Here is a 21521-nt window from a genome sequence, read left to right as displayed (position 1 = left end):
GACATCGTGTCTGGGGCGTGTTTGGATATCATGTCTGGGGTGTGTTCGGCCTGTGCTGCCAATCGGACATCGTGTCTGGGCCGTGTTCGGCCATTCAAACGTGGTATCTGGGTTGTGTTCGGTCTGAGTTGACACTCGGACATTGTGTCTGGGGCGTGCCCGGTCTGTGTTGCCATTCACACATGGTGTCTTGGGCGTGTTAGGCCTGTATTGACACTCGGACATCGTGTCTGGCGCGTGTTTGGACATCATGTCAGGGGTGTGTTCGGCCTGTCCTGCCAATCGGACATCGTGTCTGGGGCGTGTTTGGACATCATGTCTGGGGTGTGTTCGGCCTGTGCTGCCAATCGGACATCGTGTCTGGGGCGTGTTTGGACATCATGTCTGGGGTGTGTTCGGCCTGTGCTGCCATTCGGACATGGTGTCTTGGGCGTGTTTGGACATCATGTCTGGGGTGTGTTCGACCTGTGTTGCCATTCGGACATGGTGTCTTGGGCGTTTTCGGCCTGTGTTGATACCCGGACATCGTGTCTGGGGCGTGTTTGGACATCATGTCTGGGGTGTGTTCGGCCTGTGATGCCAATCGGACATCTTGTCTGGGGCATGTTCGGCCATTCAAACATGGTGTCTGGGTTGTTTTCGGATCTGAGTTGACACTAGGACATCGTGTCTGGGGCGTGTTCGGTCTGTGTTGCCATTCAGACATGGTGTCTTGGGCGTGTTAGGCCTGTATTGACACTCATACATCGTGTCTGGCGCGTGTTTGAACATCATGTCTGGGGTGTGTTCGGTCTGTGCTGCCATTCGGACATCGTGTCTGGGGCGTGTTTGGACATCATGTCTGGGATGTGTTCGGACTGGGTTACCACTGGGAAGTCGTGCCTGGTACTGCAACTGACTTTATAGTGAATATAGCGACTATCCTTATTTCAAACATAACTATCCTTATTTCTGACATGACTATCCTCATTTCAAACATGAGACTCTCCTCATTTCAAACAAATCTGTCCTTATTTCAAACCAATCGAACCAACCTTCCTCGAAATTTCGGCGAAATCTTTGTGATCATGTGAAACACGATTTTTGACAAGACGGAATATTAACCCTCAACTTGACGAATCACCGATTGCTCGATTAAAACGGATCTATCCCGTGTCGAAATATTCCGATTTTCACCAAATACACATTCGTGCATGCAAAGTTCTGTATTTAGGGATGCATTTCGTCCTGCTTAATTTTAAATACGATTAGCATTTCGCTCTCGGCAATTTGCTTAAGTACCGAACTGCCGATGTACAGCAAATGTCTATTTTCAGGCTGGATTTGAGAGTGTACCTGACATACAATTCCGACAATGGACACATCATCGGAAAGAGCTTGCAAAGTACTTAAATAAAATTCCATTTTCATTTTCAACTTCGTCCTGGTTCATTACAAATACGAGTATCAATGATGCATTACATTGCGCTATCGGACATTGCCTCGGCATCAATTTCAATGTACGGCAAATGCCAAATTCCGGGCGGGTTTTTGAGATTGTACCTGACTTACAATTCCTACAATGGACACATCACCGGAAAGAGCTTGCAAAGTACTTTAATAAAAATCCATTTTCATTTTCAACATCGTCCTGGTTAAGTACAAATTCGAGTGCCAAAGATGCATTACATTGCGCTGCCGGGCATTGCGTCGGCATCAATTTCAATGAACGGCAAATGCCAAAATTCAGGCGGGTTTTTAAGATTGTACCTGACATATACAATTCCGACAATGGACACATCATCGGAAAGAGCTTGCAAAGTACTTGAATAAAAATCCATTTTCATTTTCAACTTCGTCCTGGTTAAGTACAAATTCGAGTGCCAAAGATGCATTACATTGCGCTGCCGGGCATTGCGTCGGCATCAATTTCAATGAACGGCAAATGCCAAATTCCGGGCGGGTTTTTGAGATTGTGCCTGACTTACAATTCCGACAATGGACACATCATCGGAAAGAGCTTGCGAAATACCACACATCAGGCATAATTGATGGAGTGATGATCTTTTCGGTCGATCATATATGATGTTTGGCAGTGTTGGGATCAAGTCACTACCTTCGAGTCACAAGGGGCTGTATCGCTTACATATGCGTAGAACTGCTAAACTGCGTAAGTAATTGCATAGCTTCAGTTAATAGTTACCAGCCAAAATAAATAATAAAGAAACGAATTGATAAGATGCAAATTACCCATTTATACATATTGATATGATACAATTCGTGTCTGCGCCAATGGTTGAGGAATATATAAACTCTATTCGATTTTAATTTCAAAATAAAATAAAAGGTTCGGTTAAGGTAAGAACAGAGAACAGCAAGAGATATTTTGGTATTAAACTACTTGACTACTAGTTTACGACAACGTAAGCTGTAATTAAGCTTCGATCGCTTCGTTTGTGGTCAATATATTTGTTGGAGAATAATGTAGGCTCAGTAAAACACACGATCATTGAATGATTGGTCGCTCTCACGAGTTACGCCAGCGTTTGACGAACAATCCGAACATGCAAGATACAGTGATTTTTATCGTCACCGAATGCTTGATGACTTGAAATTGACTCGTGAATTTTGCTCCGAGTCACGAGTCAATCCATATTTTTGATACGCCGAGTCAAGTCAAGTCAAGTCATTTACCAAAGTGACTCGAGTCAAGTCAAGTCATACCAAAAAGTTGACTCGAGTCATCCCAACACTGATGTTTGGACGACGTGGACGCGGGTGTGTTTGTAGGCCTACTCGTGCGCTTTTAATTCAGAGGTAAAAAAGTCAGCATTGAAATATTCGGGGCAACGACCGCAGTGTAACTGATACATATAGAATTGGCGATTTCTAGTTTAATTGACAAGAAAAGTTCATTTTATTGACTCGACTCCAAAAATACCCATAGGGACGTATTTTTCGTTTGTAAATTATCTTGCCGACCCTGTCGTTCGCTGCACTGGAGTCCAGTTTTTGATCGCATTTCAACAGTTTTTGTGGGAAAAGAGGACAAATTCCTAAAAAGAAGACGTTTAGGCGTTCTCCGAGCACACTTTCAGGAACACTCAGGACCACGAGCAGAATAAAATTCATATTTTCGCAATTACCGAGGTACCGTGGTAGCTTTCGATTGATACCAATTTAGTCAAATTTTGCGCTCTGCAAACCAGTTAGCAGTAACGGCTATATAGAAATTATGAGCTGCTGTTTATGAAGAATTCTTTAGGGATATCTAGATCAAGATATCCCTGGAATTGCTTAATCGCAGGTGGGGAACGATGACTCGTCTGTGCTTCACCTCTCCTTTAGTGATTAGTGATGTTGAATGGAAAAATCTTCAAATTTGGTTATTCATGACCATCGACGGAAAATCATCATCATCATCATTGGTTTATTAGCAATTTTCATCAGTTCAATACACCACAAGAATGCGATACAATGAAAAGACAGGAAGGTTTTCACAATTTTCCTTTACTCATCCTGACGACTGCCTCACATCATCGTTGTTTTTTTTTCCTCCCTGACCTTACGTCACTGGTATTGATCGCCACCTATATGATTATGATGACTATATCTTCAGTTCAGTTCAGATTTACTAAGAATTTTCATCTATTAACGAAGAGACTAGAGAATCTAGAATCTAGTCCCGTATTTCGCATCTATCCGATAATTAGTTTTCCATGGTCAATGAATCATTATACAAATCACCTCAATATGAATAAAATCTTTTCTGTGTATAAAACTATTTAGTTTCTTCCTGAAAATCACAGTATGCTAAATCCTCTTCAGCTCCGGCCAAAATCATAAAATCCGGTTTTATCTAATCCAAATCCAAATCCATGCTAATCAACTTCGCCCGTTGTTATTTTGATGCAGTCTACGATGCAGTATTGGAGCGTGGTAATATCGGCACTCTCTCTCGCAATCTCAGTCTTAGTGTCTTATTCTCTGGAGCAGGAAAATCAAGAAATTGATCCATGGTCGCCGCTTATTCAGTGCAATCTCTTGCCCGACGAATTCATCATCTGCGATTCACTACATAAACCGATAAACAGCTCCGAAGCCGACGAAGGAATCGGCTGCGCGCCAGAAGATTTCGGTTATCAAAAATATTCTGAAGTGAAGACTACAACGGTTTACTGTCACGTACTTGACGAATCAATTGACTGTGCTGGAAACCGCACTTTTAAGAAGTCCGGTATACCTTGCTTAAAGTACACGGGTTATTGCTTTATTAGTACATTATTGTATTCGGTATTTCTTGGGTGTCTAGGAGTTGATAGGTTCTGCTTGGGTCAAACTGGTGTTGGAGTTGCAAAATTTTTGACTCTTGGTGGACTTGGAGTTTGGTGGTTTACAGACATTATATTGCTATTGACCGGCGATCTTACACCCGCAGATAAATCCAACTGGTGTGAATACTGATTCCTCATCATGGAAACGATGGAACAAAAACCATTGTCGAAGCTCTTCTTTGAAGCCTTGACCGTTCATTCAAAGGTTGAACAGAGTACCGAACCAACAATGTCAGATTCGGTGCAAACGCAAATCAAATCGACTCTGAAACTTCTTGAAATCGTGACTCAACGGATCGATCAATTGAAGCTGTTCAGCACCAATGAAGATTCTTCCGAGATAACTTCTTCTAATTTGAAATACCTCCTCACGCCAGCTATTTGCGCAGACTTGACTTTGTTAATTCATACAGAACGCAAACACAGAAGAGAAATGCTCCAGTCCGCGGAAGGGTTTCTAATACAATTTTTGGAAAGGTGTAAAGACTATGACATCGGCGCAAATAATTACATCGAGGGCGTTTTGGAAGGGGGCGATCACGCGAAAATAACAACCGGCCGAGATTTGACTGCGTTGAATGCCAAGAGAGAAGCAAAAATCGCAAAGTTTAAACGGGAGAAAGAGCTCCAAGAAAGACTCGCTCACTTGAAAACAATCATCGGAAGCGATGATGAAGACATGGAATCAACCGACGATGAGACAGTACGAAGTTATTGGTTTTCCGTGATTGAGAAATGGATATACAAGTCGGCTGAAAGCATGGAGTCCATAGCACAAGAAAAAGAGATTTTGCAGTTCTGGAACAGTCTTCCTGACAAAGCTAACCCTCCGCAACCTCCACAAAACCAGAATAAATCCTCAGAACCTAAGAATTTCATTCTAACACGTGACAAAGCTCAGTCATCAGTTTTTGGAGCAGGATATCCAAGCTTACCATCTATGACTGTGGAAGAGTGGTACGACTCCCATGCGGCGGCTGGGTCATTGCCAGACCAGGGTGTTCAAGGCGCTAACGGCGGGGCTGGTCATGAAGAGAAAAGTGAAGATGAAGATGATGAGGAAGCATTGATGAAGCAAAGAGCTTTCGATGATTTTAAAGATACTCATCGTAGGGGAGATGGTAACAGAATGAACAGAGGATAATATCATATTCTTGGCGCCATACTCCGATTGTTTGTTTTGTAATATTTTCTTGTTCTAGGTTCTGAGAAAGCTGCCGAGTACTTGATGGTAGTCGTTTTCTAGATCACGTATTTAAAAGTTATAATTCTCAGATATCATCATGAGTCTAGGCATGTTAGTTTTTAATGGCTTGAGTGCAATTAAGTACCTTAAAAAATCTCCATGTCTAGGTAAATTGGTGAGATCATCGATATATCTGATTCCACGATGTGACTGATAAGATGATGAACTTCTTATATTTCAAATACCGATTTTTCTGCATGTGTGATTGTCGAAAAGTGTAGACTACGCCTGGACAGAATTGTGCCACATTGATGGTTGTTGCTATCCATAGTCATTTTATGTCTAGGTTACTGTGACATTTTTCCACCACTCTTCTTGTCCTTGTATGCGCTCGACCAGCAACAATATTTTTTTATACAGCAGGAAGATAGTATATTGAATTATTTTCTACACATTCATGGAATTGGAGCCAGTACAGCAATGGATCGATTCTGTGATTGGGGAATATGAGAAACTGCTGCATGATAACGAACATCACCTGCATCTGTTAAGTAATATCACTATAAATATGTTGTATAGCCTACAGTATTAGTGGTTTGTGATAATTCTGTACATCTCGCATGGCCATGCAAATGCTCTGCACAACATTCTGCTCTTGACTTGGGCTTGCTCTGGATAAAGTGATGAGTTGTGTTTCATTTTTCCAGATGAAATCAAGAGACCGTGGCTCCTATCGCAAGCGCCAGACGCAGTTCAGAAGTCATATCAAGAATCCTTTCTCCAGAAGCAAAAAGATGAAGTGAGACAGAACAACCTATCAAAACTAGACAAAGAATTGGATAGCATTAACGACGTCCTGCGAAAGGCAAAGCTTTTGCATGAAACCAACGACAAACCGATTAGGAAGAAAAAGTCAACGATTCAATATCTGGAATCGCAACCTAGAGTCGCAGACAACAAATCCAAACGTTTAGTACCGACAGCCCAAGTCTCGGGAACTACTAAACCAAATTGCACAAAATCACATTCAGCGCATACCAAGGTTCCGAAAGGAATCGAGAAATCAACGCATAAATCAAAGCGTGTTAAAAGTCTTTCCGCAGCTCACACGCGCAATAACCTGGCATGTACTACGAAAGCTATGACGACTACCCCCCACATTGGTCCGGCTGAATCCTCGTATCAGCCCCAATCTAACGGTGTGCATATTCCGGGAGATAGCCCTCCAAGTCCGGATTCTCGAGAGAATGGAGACGGTAAGACGATTGTTTTCGACTCGGACAAAGTCAAGGTACAGTTTACCGAAGTTAAACCTCACATCAAACTGCCACCGCGGACAAAAAAGCTCTTGTCCACCTACGCCGAGGTTAGGGATCAACTTTCCCTGTCCTGGAAAGATTCATATTGCGCCGAAGAGACTATGTTTTTTGAGAGGCTATGTAAAAAATCGGGGTGCGACTCAAGTTACGCGCGCACACGCTCAAAGGAGGCCTTAACGCGGGAGACCAGCGAATGCTTGAGGATTTGCACCAGAGCAATAAACCTACTGGACAGTGAATTGCAGCTATCGTCAAGTTTACCGTCGAAAAAGCGGCATATCTCTGATTATTATAAGTCGGTTATGCTGGATATGGTGCAGGAATTACTGAATAGCGTTGAGCGTAAATATACTGAAACAGTAAAAGCTGTGCCGGTAAAGTTCCACAGCGAACTTGGTGTAGGTTTTCAAAATGAACTTCCGCTTCGTGCAAACTGTCGCGATCTCGAGGGCTTGTTTGACGATGCGCCGTCACCTGTTGAAACTATTTATTACAAATCGGCTAGATCCGTGAGGAAATTCTATGAAGAAAAGATGGCCCACCAGTGTCTGATCGTTGAAAAGGAACTCGTAAAGCGTGTGAGCGATTGTTATCTACCTTTAATCGAATGGATGGTAAAGCGTGAAAAAGGCGACGTGCCGTCACAGGAATTTGCGCATGTTTTACAAAATTTCGATGCCGTTTTGGGTGAAGACGGAGCGCTGCTTCCTGCGTTCGTCTTGGCAGACTGACTGCATCCAATGCGAGAATCCTTCCTTACAGTATGCAAAATTATATTTCCAGTTTCTGTTTTTCTACCTCCCACTGTTCAATTAAATGTTTTTGACGATGTGCACAGTAGTAGATACTCTACTGCAGACCTGGGCAAAGTGCGGCCCGCGAAGCTATTCTGTGCGGCCCGCGAAAGGTTGCTTGGAATCCAAAACATAAAACTTACTTTTTAAATGACTGAAACCACAGGAGATTCCTTTACTTTGAAGCCTGTTAAGTTACGATTACGCTGCCTACGTATGTCGCGTGCGTAATCCAGATTCAAAATAAAGACAATTATGGCCAAGTGTGAGTGGCAATTTTTGTCACAAGACATCACTTTTTCCATACATATATTTTCAAACTTTTTTTGTGGCCATTGTCACATTACCCATTATACGGTATGTGTTCCAAATCCCTAATTCGTAAAACAGGTCAATCAGTGCTCGCGATTACTATATGACTCGCACCCATAAAGGATGAAGGGGCATGTCAAAAAAAGAAAGCCGAAATCTGAAATTCAAAGGTTTAGAGCACCGAATATTTGTATACTGGAGTCAGGGGTAAACCAGTCCTTTTAGTTTTTGCCGAGCATGAAGTCGAAATTAAGGACTTTTATTAAAGTCAGTCTTATGAAAAAGACACGAAACACTCAGTCAAGGGAGGGAGAATTTCAGCAAAAAACTGCAAGCAACCGTCACTTTCTCTTTACGTAACAACAACACATTCACCGAGCAGTATTTATTAACAATGTAATTTAGAAATAATATAGCTAGAAGTTTTCACTCGGCCCGCCAATGTATTTTCTACCTCTCAATTGGCCCGCGGAGGAAAATAATTGCCCACCCCTGCTCTACTGGATAGTATCAGTTCCGTTATAACTGGGGTCTAAATGAATCTCAGGGGCAGACCACATTGATTTAAGCAGTACATATTCATTATCACAATCATGTTATTAAAGGGCACTACACTCAGCAACCATCTTCCCCAAAGCCATTGCACTGAAACTGCGGGTAAAAGATTAGCATGAGTGTTACTGTGGTGTCAGGAGTCAGCGTCGCTTTCATCGCTCAAGCAGAGAATTTGTGTTGATTGGCGGCCGATATCAGAATGATAGCAAATTGGTTCGTGGCGGAGGGGAACTAGGATTCACATTTTGAATGGGGCATGCCTGTCAAATTGGCAGCATTCGTTTCCAAACATATTCAGGGATATCTGGAAACTAGAAATCCCTGCATTGATTGCAGTTGCTTCACCACGGTTGTAACCAAGTCACAACTCAATCTCGCTTTCATTTGAGTTCTGCAACAATACATGGTATAATGTTCCAGGGAGAAGTATAGCTAACCAAAGTATTATAGGTTTAGCTGGCTGACTACTTAACCTGGAATCCTGTACTGTATCCTGGTGAGATCTTCTTAAGACGCATATATACGCAAGACATACGAATATATTTCAGACGTTGTTACAAGTAGGTTTAGCAAATGAGTCAGTAGTTTTATACTAGAGGCAAATTACTCTAGAACAGGATGTCTCTCAGTTACGAGATATACACATTTCATGGTTGAACGACAGCAGGGACCTGTTACACAACCCCTTCAATGAAAAGGAAACTTAATTAGTTAAATTAAGTGGAAAAGCCAATTACACAACCATGAAATAACAACATCAATTTAAGATATTGAGTCCAATAAGAATACGGAAAGGGTCTAATACAGCGGTTCTCAACCGGGGGTCCGCGAAGCAATTTCAGGGGGTCCGCGAGACCTCTAAATTTTTAAAATGGCTGATCACGCATAATTTTCGTTTTATTTTTTAATTTGAGAAAGCAGTAGGCAGTTTCGCACCACAACTGCTAAAACCTCATGACTCATATCATCATCATAATCGCCTGACATGAACTATCGTAGTGCGGAAATTCATTTTTATTGCCAATTTTCCAATAACCTGCTGATACATACGTATTGCTGTTTAGAGACGTTCTGTTGGGGTTTGTGAAAAAATAAAAATATGGAGATAGTAACGTCCATCAGGGTGACTTCTTAGTGTCTGCGAAATCTTCTCGATTTGAAGTTGTCAGTCTCATCAAATTAGCGAACAGTGGTTTGAAATAAAGATTTCCGAAGTATTTCCCTAATAGGTCCCAATGTAGGGATTGAAACCTTGCCACGAAATCCATTTTATCCTGTGATATACCTAACCACTATTTGAACAGCTTCTTGGAGGTACAGGACTTCAGTGTAGAATTGTATAGTATAGTCATATTGAAATGAATCCGATTATTTTCAGCTGACACTCGTCATTAATCGGACAATGATATATTTGTTCTTAAAGCTCGGCTATCAGATTTGGCGCATTCTTCTTGCGGATGCCCTATCTTCAAGGCAATTTTTTTGATGCGCAAGGAGTGTTTCGTTGCTATCAAAGCATTACGCCCCAATCCTGAAATTCATATCACCAGTTATATTGGTACGCAGCCTTGTCTTGTTAATGTTCAATTGTTCATGGTCGAAAATGTTTGCTCGTAAATATATAAGTAAACCCGAACAGAACAAGTCGTTTCATGACAGTCCTTCTCAGGTTGGAAAACTTGGATCCATTCTTTGGCGCATAAAACTCTCTGCAAATCGATCAAAATGCCGGCATGTGGTCCGAATGTTGCCCGTCCCTGCGCTAGATGCTGGACGTGATATGTTCATAAAATATATGTTTCTTCATTTTGTTGCCATAAATGTTGCGATCCACCAAAAGTATCGTCGGAAGCGTCATGCGTTAATATTGCATTAGCCTCCATCTACCTTTGCGGAAATGGTTTTTGGCACTTCTCGTTTCATATCAAAACAAAGACGCGGATTTTCAAGACACGACCACGTACTTCAAGAAACACAGCAGCAAAATTAGATTTGAAATAATAAAAGTCTACCAATTTCTACATAAATAGTATGATGTTATTTTCAAGAAAAATCAATATTTTGCTGTTTATCACAAGCCTATAATATTCATAATTGCACAAAACAAATGAAGGTCGCACCATAATAGAGCTAAAATAGAACTAAATCTTGAGGGGGTCCGCGACGGTCAAAAGGGGTCCGCGAAGCCAAAAAGGTTGAGAACCACTGGTCTAATAGATCAGGGATCAATTCACCACTGAGTCACGTCAGCTAGTAGAGGGTGGATTCCGAGTCCAAGTCGTTATTATCAGTTAAATTTCATGTTCTGTCCGTTTTTTTCAACTCGGCTCGAGTGATATAGCTTGCATTCATAATATAGTCGTTTTCATCAGTTTAAACAGTTATCAATAATGTGATAACTATACTAGTCTTTGAAGTTACAATGAAATGTCTGTCTCGGCCATCCTAGTCTCAAGTCATATGACTTGGTTCGAGTCATGCACAATGACTCGAGCCAATACAAAAATTGACTCGCGTCACCAAAAAAATCGCGACTTGAGTCATGACCACCCGGTACTTCACACTGCTACGTTCCTGATCATGATAACATTTCAAATACCCAGATCGCGAACTGGCTCGATGCTTGATCCACAGACTCGGTTCAATGAATTTGAAACATAGTTTTCCTCCACTTTATTTTTATCATACTAATAATACCAATACAAAATCCGCAGTAAGAGACTTGCAGTGAATAAGTCGTTCGAAGCAATGATCACCGTATGCATAGTGCACATTTTTCACTCAGAAGCACAAACAAATTTTGGTAACTTGTACAAAGTAACCATTGACAATGGTACATAGGGGAAAATTTTTCAAATTTTACTGCAAGGCAGTGATGCAGGAGCTCAATCTCCAGCGGCTATAACTAATATCATAAAGTGTGGGGAAGCAATGAAACTACCACCCCTCAACCAATGCACAAAATTGCATTATTGTGCGACAAACCCAAAACCTGCACTACATCAAATATTGATTAATACCTCTACCTGATAAAAGGGTACGGTAGTTAAACTTTTTAGTGAGAGTAGGGATCAGGATAATCAAGTCAATGGCCAATTGGCCATGTATGGTTGTGGCAACAGTGTGAAACGATCCAACAACTGAGTGTTTACAAGGATATCCCAGACGTTTGGGACAGCTATGCCGGACCCTAAACACGCTAGCGCTGACAGAAATGCTTCCAGTGTTCTGGTCTTGATCACCGTCTCCCTGGCACAGATACCATGGTGCAACTGAGGCTTCAGCGTTACCGCTGGTCTTCACCTGAAACGCAGCGATGTATGATCTGATCGCATATGCCAAAATGTTGTTGAATTACACATCACAGAGAATTCTCTCAATCACCACAATGGTCCAAACCAAAGGACCATGGAGCCCGGAGATTTACCTTTTGCAGTGGAACATTTGCATTTGCTAGTTGTTTGCCTTCAGGACATAGTCTAACATCCATTTTAACAAAATTTTGAGCTTACTATCAACCGGGAACTATTAAAGTGACATCGATGGTCTATAATACCAGTTTAAAAAATTGTATTCAGCTCAACTTCGCCTGTTAGTGGAAAGTCTTCACAAAATACAGTTGCCACTCTCGACTGTCATGGGAACGGTCACCACTCTCACATTACGTCACAGGAAGAAATATACCTGCAATCTTCGGTCTCTTGTCAGTGTTGTGGTCTGACTTTGCTTTCCTTTTGCCTTGGAACTTCTTACTTCTCTCTTTCAAAATATTGTTCGAAGTCTCTTCGTCATCACTAACGAAAAGAAGCAGGCATGCCTTATTACGGTGGAAGTTATTACGAGTTATAGTCACAAGTTTGTGGGGTAATGTACGCAGAGTAATATAGAGATTTTTACGGTTTATATGTGACTATTAGCGGTTAACCGGCTCTCAAGAAACCATAAAAGCGACAAATATTTTACTACACCGTACCTGTTATCTTTGGCTCTGGCTTTTGGGCCCCAATTGTCAGGCATGGTAGGAAACCGGGTGATCCCAGCCTTCTTGGATGCGGCCTCCGCTTCATCCCTTTTGCGGAAGTCAATATTTTCTGTCGTGGAACTTCGAGTCAGGATAGCGCGAGCCGCTGATCCCACCTGATGTTTTTCCAAATTCAAATTCTGCTTCTGCCACTGGAAAGGGAGTACGGTATTGTTTTTATTCAGAAATAGTGGTGATAGTAGGCTCAGACATGCCACTCCTGGGTTTTTCCACCCAGATCTGGGTTTTTCAAGCATCACCTGGGTTTCTGTCCTTGAAATCTGGGTTTTTTCAACATCGTGTTTGCCAGGTTAATTTTATGTACGAAAATCAATTATATTAGATTAGTATGATTGTAATGTCGATAAATGCACGAGCTTCAGTTGTCGATTGATTGCTTGATCGCTGCATTTTCGAGGAATTTTGTTATATTGTAACGGCAGAGTCTTGAGAAACTGTTTCACTACTAAAATGAAAGGCCACGACGTGATGGAGCTTTGTTGTATACCAACTTCCAGCTCGCAGAATGTCATGTTCATAGGGCAACTCATTGGAATTCGGAACAGTGTTCTTACAATTTATGTCGATTCAAGACTTGACTGCTAGTATCGATAAACAAAATAAGATCTTGGTTGCTTTCACAGCTTATTTAACGTCCGCTTGCAAAGTAATAATTTTATTTATCACACGAGCTTTCACAGCAACGCGCACCAAGTATTTTCTTAGCAATGGTCAAAAGGAAAAAAACATATATTTTTTTAATATTTGAATTGTTAATCAAGCAAAACGTATAGTTATAGTCTCAATATCAAGGGCCAAAACTCGGTTCTATGTCAATATGACCGTCAGTTTCCATTTTCTCAGCTTCCGCATAGGAATTTGAGTGAAATATAGGATCTGGGTTTTTTCCGAAATATCCCAGTGGCATCTCTGATGTAGGGCTTTACCAAACTGTTTCTAAAGAACGGTTAGATGAATCTACAATGCTACCTGACTACGGATTACGGAAGGGAAATAGCAGAAAATATTCAAGCACAAGAAACTGCAACAAGCGTTAGCGGTGAATTGATACAATCTCATACTTGCACCCATAACTCTACAGAGATGGTGAAAGAATCGCAGTTGCGAAGCGAATAATCAACACCATTACATGAAGTTACTTATGAAACACCAACCATATAGCAATGTCCAAAAAGAATACCACAGCTCGAACAAAAACGCAAACTCAGTTCAACAAGAAGCAAGCAGGAACAACAGATGTTGACGAGGCAACTTCAAATTGGGACGTTCGAAAATTCCAACTAACAAAAGAAATCCAATTTTAATTACCAGCGCTTTCATTAAATCCCAAATTACGCTTGGCGGTGCGTCGGTCTTAACCGAAGACGTCCGTCCATGGAAAGACGAAACGCGATAACCGGCATTCACGATACCAGACCTGGAAATAGAACGAGCACTCGTGAAAACGACGATGCGACCGCAATCTTGGATCTTACTTGAGTTCGACGTCACGCGGGCAGCTCATCTTCAATATGCTTGAAAGTTCGTCAGACACGTAGTGAAGCGGCACGTCTTGTAATTCCTTCAAAATATCATTGCGACTATATTGATTACTGTGACTATTACCGAATGTTAGGGATTCCGGGGCTTTATTTCACAATTCACAAGACGGCACGGCATTAAAGATATCACAAAGTCAAATCCATTATCACCTATGCAGAGGAGTGTGAAACCATTTTCCCCGGGTAATTTACAATAGAAGGATAACACTAACACCCAAAAACTATTTCCAAACATTGATGCCAACACAGTGTTGTCGAATGAATGTATACACATTGTTAAGGACACACCAAGCTGTAGTAATGTAGCATAATAATCAAATGCAGTATTGACACTGTTAAGAGCAAACCAACTCACCTCCTTCATCATTGTAATCATTCCTTTAATCCGAGATGACGTCGTTAATCTATTCGGGAACGCAGTCACAGAATATAAAACTTTATCTAAGAATGTTTGGTTGTAAAGAGGCGCTGCCCATATCGGGCCCCCGATCTGAAAAGGAACAGGACATCAATCTGAAAAGCTATCAGGGTCGTGTTGCTTTGATGTTAAGTAATGGAAGACATGGTGCTCCAACACTGGTTGATCGATACATAGTCAGTATTTCATTGTAGTATATGGAAACCTGGAGTGAATTGAAAGTTTTTTTCATGGCAAACTGATTCAAGACACTAGCAAATTTGTAATATTAATTCAAGCACATTCACTAACTTCGGCTGAAATAATAATCTTTGGAAATTACATTAAAAATATTATAAGAGTTTGCTATTTCGTATCTACATGCACACATTGATTGAAGGCCAATCAGCAAACTTACAGAGTTCTTGTGGCCGCACACATCACAGTTTTTACCGACAGAAGGTCCTATCCCAGGAACATGCTTTTCTCTGTAAACAAGTCAGTAACTAGGCCGTTCCAATGGTGCAAAGCGAATATGCATTACCCTCCTTTTGCCGTTTTGATAATATTCGATACGGGCTGAAGGTGAAAACTGCTACAAGAACCACAACGAATAACGTAGGCCTGCTTACTAAAAATGAGAGAATACGGCATTAGGCTTTCCGTAAACAGTGCCAAATTTAAATCTAGTCTCAATGATCACGAAGTGACCCATAACAATATTTTATGAACTTACAAGCAGAATTTATGAACTGAATCTCACAATGGCTTTAATTTTCCATAAATCTATGAAGAACTCAAGCTGCTACTGGACACACACTCAATTTGGGTCATAACACCAGAGCAACTCAGGATTAGGACCTGTTCAAGTTCTGTTACCAGCTACCAAGCATAGACGGCAGCATAGGCGCCGACTTTTATTTTTTTACGAGGTGGCGAAGTCTTGTGACGTCATAATTGTTCCCTGTTGATGACGTCATCATCGCACTAAAACGCACTTCACTACATGCCGGTGCAGCGTTAAACCATTTGCGTGACGTTTTCATACCGGCTCTGCACTCATTAATATCAAACCATGCAGTCGAGTTATTAATTGGAGTCTTAAAACGGTACGATCATTCGTCCGTCAGCGGAATGCATCGAACAAAAATCAGAATTATCGTCATTGAAAATTTGAAGTTGCATCGATGTTATTAACGAGCAATGCGTCGAGTGAGTAACGAAATGCACTTCGCACTGGGCTGGCAAGTTCGCAAGTAACACACAACAACTCTCAAATATGAGGTTTCAAACCGACAATAATGATGATTACAAACGCGAAATCGCGCAGCCAATTAGCAATTGTCTCTTGCGGTTTCTGGCTTCGCGTTGAGAAGCTAGCATCGTGGCAATTGTTTGCAGATTAAAACAGGGATTTTGGCGGCATTGGTGCATTTCTCGATTTACGTTCGCTAAACATTTTTGAAGTGCATCCAGGCGCGCAGCCAGGGGGGTTTCGGGGGTCAAAAGCCCCTCCTTTAGAAGCGCGAAACCCCGTCCTTGTCAAATGAGCTCTCTGACGCTAATACTCGGTTGCAATTCAATAAGTCGTATTAGTGTTACGCGCGGCCAATTAACGAAAGGCGTGTCGACAATAAGCGAGATTCGTCCTTACGCATTCCACTGCACAATGTAACGCGACACGATATCCCGCTGAGATAATTGCGAAATTAGGTCATTCATTGCCCCGCGCTCGGCAATTGTTGCTGGCCTGATTTATCGCGTCACCTACAAGCCTAATTGCGCTGGCTTGGATAATCGCATCTGCAATAGGCCCGGTGCGCACGATATCATGTTGGCTTACAAAATCGCATCTGCATTGACTTGGTGCACACGATATCGTCACTGGCCTATACACAATCGCATCTGCAATAGGCCCAGTGCGAAAGATATCGCTAGCCTAACTACCGCTTCTCGGGCCTACCATGCTTTGGCTCCTACTTCCCAATGGATTAAAGAGTGACATCTCGAAACTGAATGACATCGAATGTCCGCAAACATGTGCGTCGCGTGCGTACATGCGTAATTGATTTCCGCTAATACTTGAACATAACCATCAGAAGCTGTGTGTCAAGGCTTGGGTTATATAAGAGGTAAGGTTTGAACCACCTGAAATCGGCGTCATTATAGCACATATTCCATAAAAACTTGTACATTTTGACTTGCGCAAATCGTCGCCAAGGCTACATAAGACGTAAGACGCATTGATAAGCGCGCGTTCACGACCGATCAGAGAGTCGCTCACGCTAATTAACAGCACTTCCGGACTCGTCGACAAGCTTATCGTACGCGTGTAATCGTCCACACGATGATATCGTGCACCCCAGGCAGAAGCCGCCAATGCAGATGCGATTGCGCAGACAAGCGATGATATAGTTTGAACTGGGCCTATTGCACATGCGATTGTTCAAGCCAGCGGAATCAGGCTTGTTCGAGATGCCATAAATCAAGCTGGCGACGATTGCCACGCGCACTGCAATGGCTGACCTAATTTCGCGACATCTCAGCGGCATATCATCACAGACTCTTCGCGCTAATTGAAAACTTGCCTCTCGCAAATCGGCCGCACGGAACGCTGCTGAATATTGGAGTTAATGGTTATTTCAAATTGACAGGGTTTCGCGTTTCAAACAGGGGGATTCGAACCCCGTGGCTACGCACCTGGCACACGCGCGTATCAAAAACGAAGACGTCTCTAACGAGCTCCCGTCGATTGGCCTGAATACTAATTACTGGTCACAAACAACTTGGGAGTTTGAGCATTTCGTACGAGGTGGCCGCCACCTCGTAAATATGGTGACGAGGTGGCTGCGCCACCTCGTAACCTCGTAAGTCGGCGCCTATGGACGGCAGTATAACACAATGATCAGATCGCTAAGAGCCTAAGAAAGCGCCACGATTCTGCGAACCTTTTATATGAAAGCGCTAACGCATTAACTTACCTGGTGGAAAATTTAGCCTTTGCCGGTCCATAATGAACTTTCACAAAAACCCGTATATAAAAATCCACACTGACAGAAAGCAATGGTTCAATATATCTTGAATAACGATTCGCGTGTTGTTCGATGCAGCCAAGTAATATTCTCAATGCCTGCCGACAAGCAAGATTAGAGAATTCAGAAAACATTACACAAAATCAACGAAATTACCATCTCATGACAAGCTTTTGTCTTCAAAGGTATAGATCTGTACTTGGCGTAACACGAGTCTGGGTTGTTTCCGCACAAGACAGCCATATCGGTGCAAGTAACGCACAAAAGACCTGTAACAACATGAGATGGTTTGGTCTGATGCTAGAATCAAAGTTATCGAAATTTTTCACTATTATAAAGGGGGGCGTGTCTAAAAACGTTTGGCACCACTGCACTTGAGTAAGTGTTGCAAGTAGGCAAATTCTACCAGAGTACCCTAAGAGCACCGACCACCTCTTTATGACTGTGCTATGCAAAGTCCAAGATATTTGTTCGAAATCAAATCCTCAAATTGTATGCATGTTATGTCTGCATTGAAATTCCACGTTACAAGAATCTGTATTGCTATTTATTAAACATATATAAAATGCTCCAGACGATACCTTGTGGTCGCACGGCTTGCACAGCAGAGTCAAGGAAAGGAGTCGCAGTGCCATATGGATCAAGGTCAATCACGTCAAATTGGTTCTCCCTTCCTCTCTTGCACTTGTGCATGTAAAGTCTGTAACGATCATGTTGGATCAGAGTTTGATCAGATATATCATTCCACTCCACTTACGTCGCGTCATCCTCATTGGCTGTGACAATGTCGCTGACGCCGTTATGGGTGATGTTCCGCTCAATGGCTTCCACTGCACTTTTTGAAATATCGTTCGCCACTATTTGCTTGACTCCGGGGACCTCCTTTGCCAGTCGTACAGATCGCAGCCCGCTTGCAGACAAGGCTTCCAGAATCGTTATTCCTTCCTGAAATTACATTTGACGATGGCAGCCCTCCAAGTTGACAAGGTCTTTCAGAAGCTTTTACCTCGCATGGCTTGCCTGGATACACTTTTCTCATCGGAGTAGCGCTGTCGTCGATTGTTACAATGTTTTTGTCATTTTCTTGAAATTCAACAGCTGAAAGCAAAAAACCAGTGTTTTTCAGCACTCAAATGTTATGCCGAAACTTCCAGTGATGGTATGCTACCGGTAGAATTAAAAATTAGCAGTCGGATTCAATTCAGGTCCATGGAAACAGTTGAAAAATACTTTCACTTCACACAAACCAGAACCTTTGAGAGACTCTCATCATCCCTATATGCTTATGAATTATCTAGACTCGCATACAGTGAGCACATCGGGATATTTATAATTTGTCTTGGAACTATAGGAATCCAGTTAATGAATAAGTTACTTGTGACTTGAAATTGACGGGAATCACAAATTCTTTTCGATGCAAATTATATTAGGTACAAGGAAATTGTGATTAATGTCATACCAACACCATTTCAACCCGTATCATTCGTATTTTTTCATGATTGAAAGTCATCTAGCAACAGCATATGCCTCAAATAATGTAAGCCTACACACTTCCACGAGATTGTGGAGCCGACGACATAAAGTGCATCATCAAATAGGAATGAACATTTCTACACCATGATACATAGCTTGGAATAATGTGACTATGTAAAAATATAATTCTGCACAGGGAAAAGTAGTACTGATGCACCTATCGATTGTCCATTATGCTCACCTTTTATGTTTTTCTTGACGAGAGCTTCTTTCGCAAACTCTGTGATAGCTGCAATTCTAAGGTATCAATCAATGACTATCAGATATCGACTCAAATCTCGGCGTCTAGTTACGTGATGTCCCTGTTGAATTCTTGGACATTGTTGTAGAACACATTGTTTGAGTTCTCAATCAAAATTGTAGCCTTCCCTTCCTTAATCTCCTTGAAATCCTTCAATTGTCCTTCAAATGAGGCATATTCAACATCTTGTCATTATTTTGAATTGAATTGACATACCGATAGGTTCAGTCTTAGCAGCCATCGCTTGAGCTTGCATGTATCGTACTGGTTGTGCGGCAAGGTTACGAACAATGGACCTTATTAGCATCTAACTAGATTTTCAGAATATTTCTACAAAAGCCCAAAATTACCATCAGCTTTCATCGTTATTACAAGCATAATTTTGTTATTCATAGCCAAACAAAAAGTTGGATCGAAAATCCCGTAATACAAATACACAAACAAAACATTGACATGGCCATACTACAGTATGCATTATGCAAGAACTGAAAATTATGAATTACACAACTCGCTCCCAAATAATTTGACTTTTATAACTTGGTCATGCGATCAAAACATAGGGAAATTTGGATGTCCGCCTTCGAATTACAGCAGTAGTAGGATTAGGACTTGGGAGGCTCGATAGAGCATCAAAAATACCATACATGAATTTAAAGATTGGCGATTGCAACACTACATTGAAACTGCCAGATCTGTTAATTTTTTCAATCATTTGGCCACCATACTATAGGTCAGAATTGACGCCATTTATAATTCACTGGCAAAAATTGGCTGTGCGCAAAAGAAATGTGGTCTAATTACATATTCAGGTGCGTTGGATCTTCAGATCTTGAAGAGTAGATCGCAACTTGTGAGAAATACAATATCATTTTTGAAACAGTGCAGGCTCACGCACTGATTATTTCGCAAAACAAATGCACATTCATGTTCAAGTCATTTGATGACGAGTTAGCAGATAGCAGCGGGCGACGTTTTGTAGCCTCAATTTATAATAGAAAACAGTGAAAAGGTCATTATAGTGCGAAACCGGGTTATTATCAAATCAAATGCCTAAATGTTTTAGCAGATATTCACTTTTTCTATTTGCTTGATATGAAGTCTTTCAATTTTTGTAACGAGACAACATATTCTTTTTGCTCAGCAGCAGTCGTTAGTTCGATAAATTCCTCCGCAAACTGATTGTCAACGCCGCGGTCGGCCAGATAGCTCAATAAATAGCTGTACACTTTTGGTTCGAGATTGTCCGTTTCAATGATGTAGGTTCCTTCACTAATTTCACCTTCGTAAACAATAACACTTCGGATTGAGAATAAATTGGTATCTTCGTCTTCTTGTATACCGTCTTGTACGTCTTCCGGGAAGAAGCATTCCAGTTCAATTGCTTGACGGGTGTTGGGCTTTGTAACCTTCACCGTAAACTCTGGGTAAGACGGCATCAGAGCTCCTTCCTCTTCCTCGCCATGTTCAATATCTTCTTCTTGCAACGGCGGAATTGAGCCGTTAAGTGAAAACTGTACTTCTATTTTATCGCCATCATGAGACTTCTTCAAGGTACCACTAGCACCATCGAAAGATGCCAGCCAACCGTCTGACATCGATGTCATAGATAATGATCTATCTTTCTCTTGCTGTATTTCTGACTCCAAAAGTTCCACGAAACGCCTGTCGCCTTCTGTGTGAAGCGCGGCTGCACATTGCCGCGAAAATTTTGTCGATTTCAGGAGTGTAGTACATCTTCTGTTATGTTGCGACGAAATAGGGGACATGTACAAAGGACTCACATTTGCAACAGACAGAGTGCTGGAAAACCGTTGTTGTTTGGCGAATGACGCCGATGCATTTTTAACGAATGTCGATAATGCTCGCGAAAAGGACATGGCTGTGCAAAGAAGGGGAATAACTAATATAGAGCTACGTGAGACTCCGTCCGTCCGTCAGGGTGAAGTTCTGCGAATTTCACACAAACCTTCGCAAATTTACTGCCCCATGCGCAACATGCGTATCTATTGACCTGTGACGGATATTCGTATAGCTACATCACTGAGCTACATTCCCACGAAGAACACTTATTTTAGTTGAAGTTCATTTTCCCTAATCCACAACACTTCGTATAATGAAATAAATAATATTGTGACATACGAAAATATCTACTAAGCCTTCCTCGAGGAACACGGATAAAGGTTAGATATTCATGAAACGTTTACATTCACATTCAGGAAATTCTGCGTTGGATGTTATATTTCACGTATTCTGATT

General features: G+C 41.7%; 5 protein-coding genes across 6 annotated transcripts; 3 read left to right on the top strand and 2 right to left on the bottom strand.

Moving 5' to 3' along the window:
- Positions 1-3888: 3888 nt before the first annotated feature.
- LOC145443132 (TM2 domain-containing protein 2-like) lies at positions 3889-4443 on the top strand. Its single transcript, XM_080321127.1, has one exon. The coding sequence runs from the start codon at positions 3889-3891 to the stop codon at positions 4441-4443; it is 555 nt and encodes a 184-aa protein (XP_080177253.1).
- Positions 4444-4452: 9 nt separating this feature from the next.
- On the top strand, positions 4453-5919 carry LOC145443131 (immunoglobulin-binding protein 1-like). Its single transcript, XM_080321126.1, has one exon. It carries the CDS (start codon positions 4453-4455, stop codon positions 5455-5457), a length of 1005 nt encoding a protein of 334 aa, XP_080177252.1. The 3' UTR covers positions 5458-5919.
- On the top strand, positions 5918-7651 carry LOC145443130 (uncharacterized). Its single transcript, XM_080321125.1, has 2 exons — positions 5918-6050; positions 6207-7651. Exons 1-2 carry the CDS (start codon positions 5957-5959, stop codon positions 7547-7549), a joined length of 1437 nt encoding a protein of 478 aa, XP_080177251.1. The 5' UTR covers positions 5918-5956; the 3' UTR covers positions 7550-7651.
- A 3477-nt stretch (positions 7652-11128) lies between these two features.
- LOC145442760 (tRNA (guanine(26)-N(2))-dimethyltransferase-like) lies at positions 11129-19612 on the bottom strand. 2 transcript variants are annotated; one of them, XM_080320746.1, is made up of 16 exons: positions 19482-19612; positions 19318-19426; positions 19206-19261; positions 18498-18589; positions 18249-18436; positions 18073-18191; positions 17648-17760; positions 17441-17589; positions 15004-15090; positions 14878-14947; positions 14418-14552; positions 13997-14082; positions 13830-13938; positions 12453-12652; positions 12164-12273; positions 11129-11782 (listed from the first exon to the last, which is right to left on the bottom strand). In XM_080320746.1, exons 1-16 carry the CDS (start codon positions 19570-19572, stop codon positions 11766-11768), a joined length of 1731 nt encoding a protein of 576 aa, XP_080176872.1. In that variant the 5' UTR covers positions 19573-19612; the 3' UTR covers positions 11129-11765. The 2 variants fall into 2 exon arrangements, with proteins under 2 accessions (XP_080176872.1, XP_080176873.1); XM_080320747.1 differs by lacking the exon at positions 19482-19612 and having other exon boundaries at positions 19206-19253; positions 19318-19425.
- On the bottom strand, positions 19593-21276 carry LOC145442761 (complement component 1 Q subcomponent-binding protein, mitochondrial-like). Its single transcript, XM_080320748.1, has one exon. It carries the CDS (start codon positions 21140-21142, stop codon positions 20345-20347), a length of 798 nt encoding a protein of 265 aa, XP_080176874.1. The 5' UTR covers positions 21143-21276; the 3' UTR covers positions 19593-20344.
- Positions 21277-21521: the final 245 nt, after the last annotated feature.

Source organism: Botryllus schlosseri, chromosome 7, assembly GCF_051294905.1.
Source record: "Botryllus schlosseri isolate E-star chromosome 7, Bs_hap1, whole genome shotgun sequence".
NCBI classification, from domain to species: domain Eukaryota; kingdom Metazoa; phylum Chordata; class Ascidiacea; order Stolidobranchia; family Styelidae; genus Botryllus; species Botryllus schlosseri.
The sequence above is the reverse complement of the archived record's forward strand: the minus strand, read 5'-3'. Positions and strand labels throughout refer to the sequence as shown.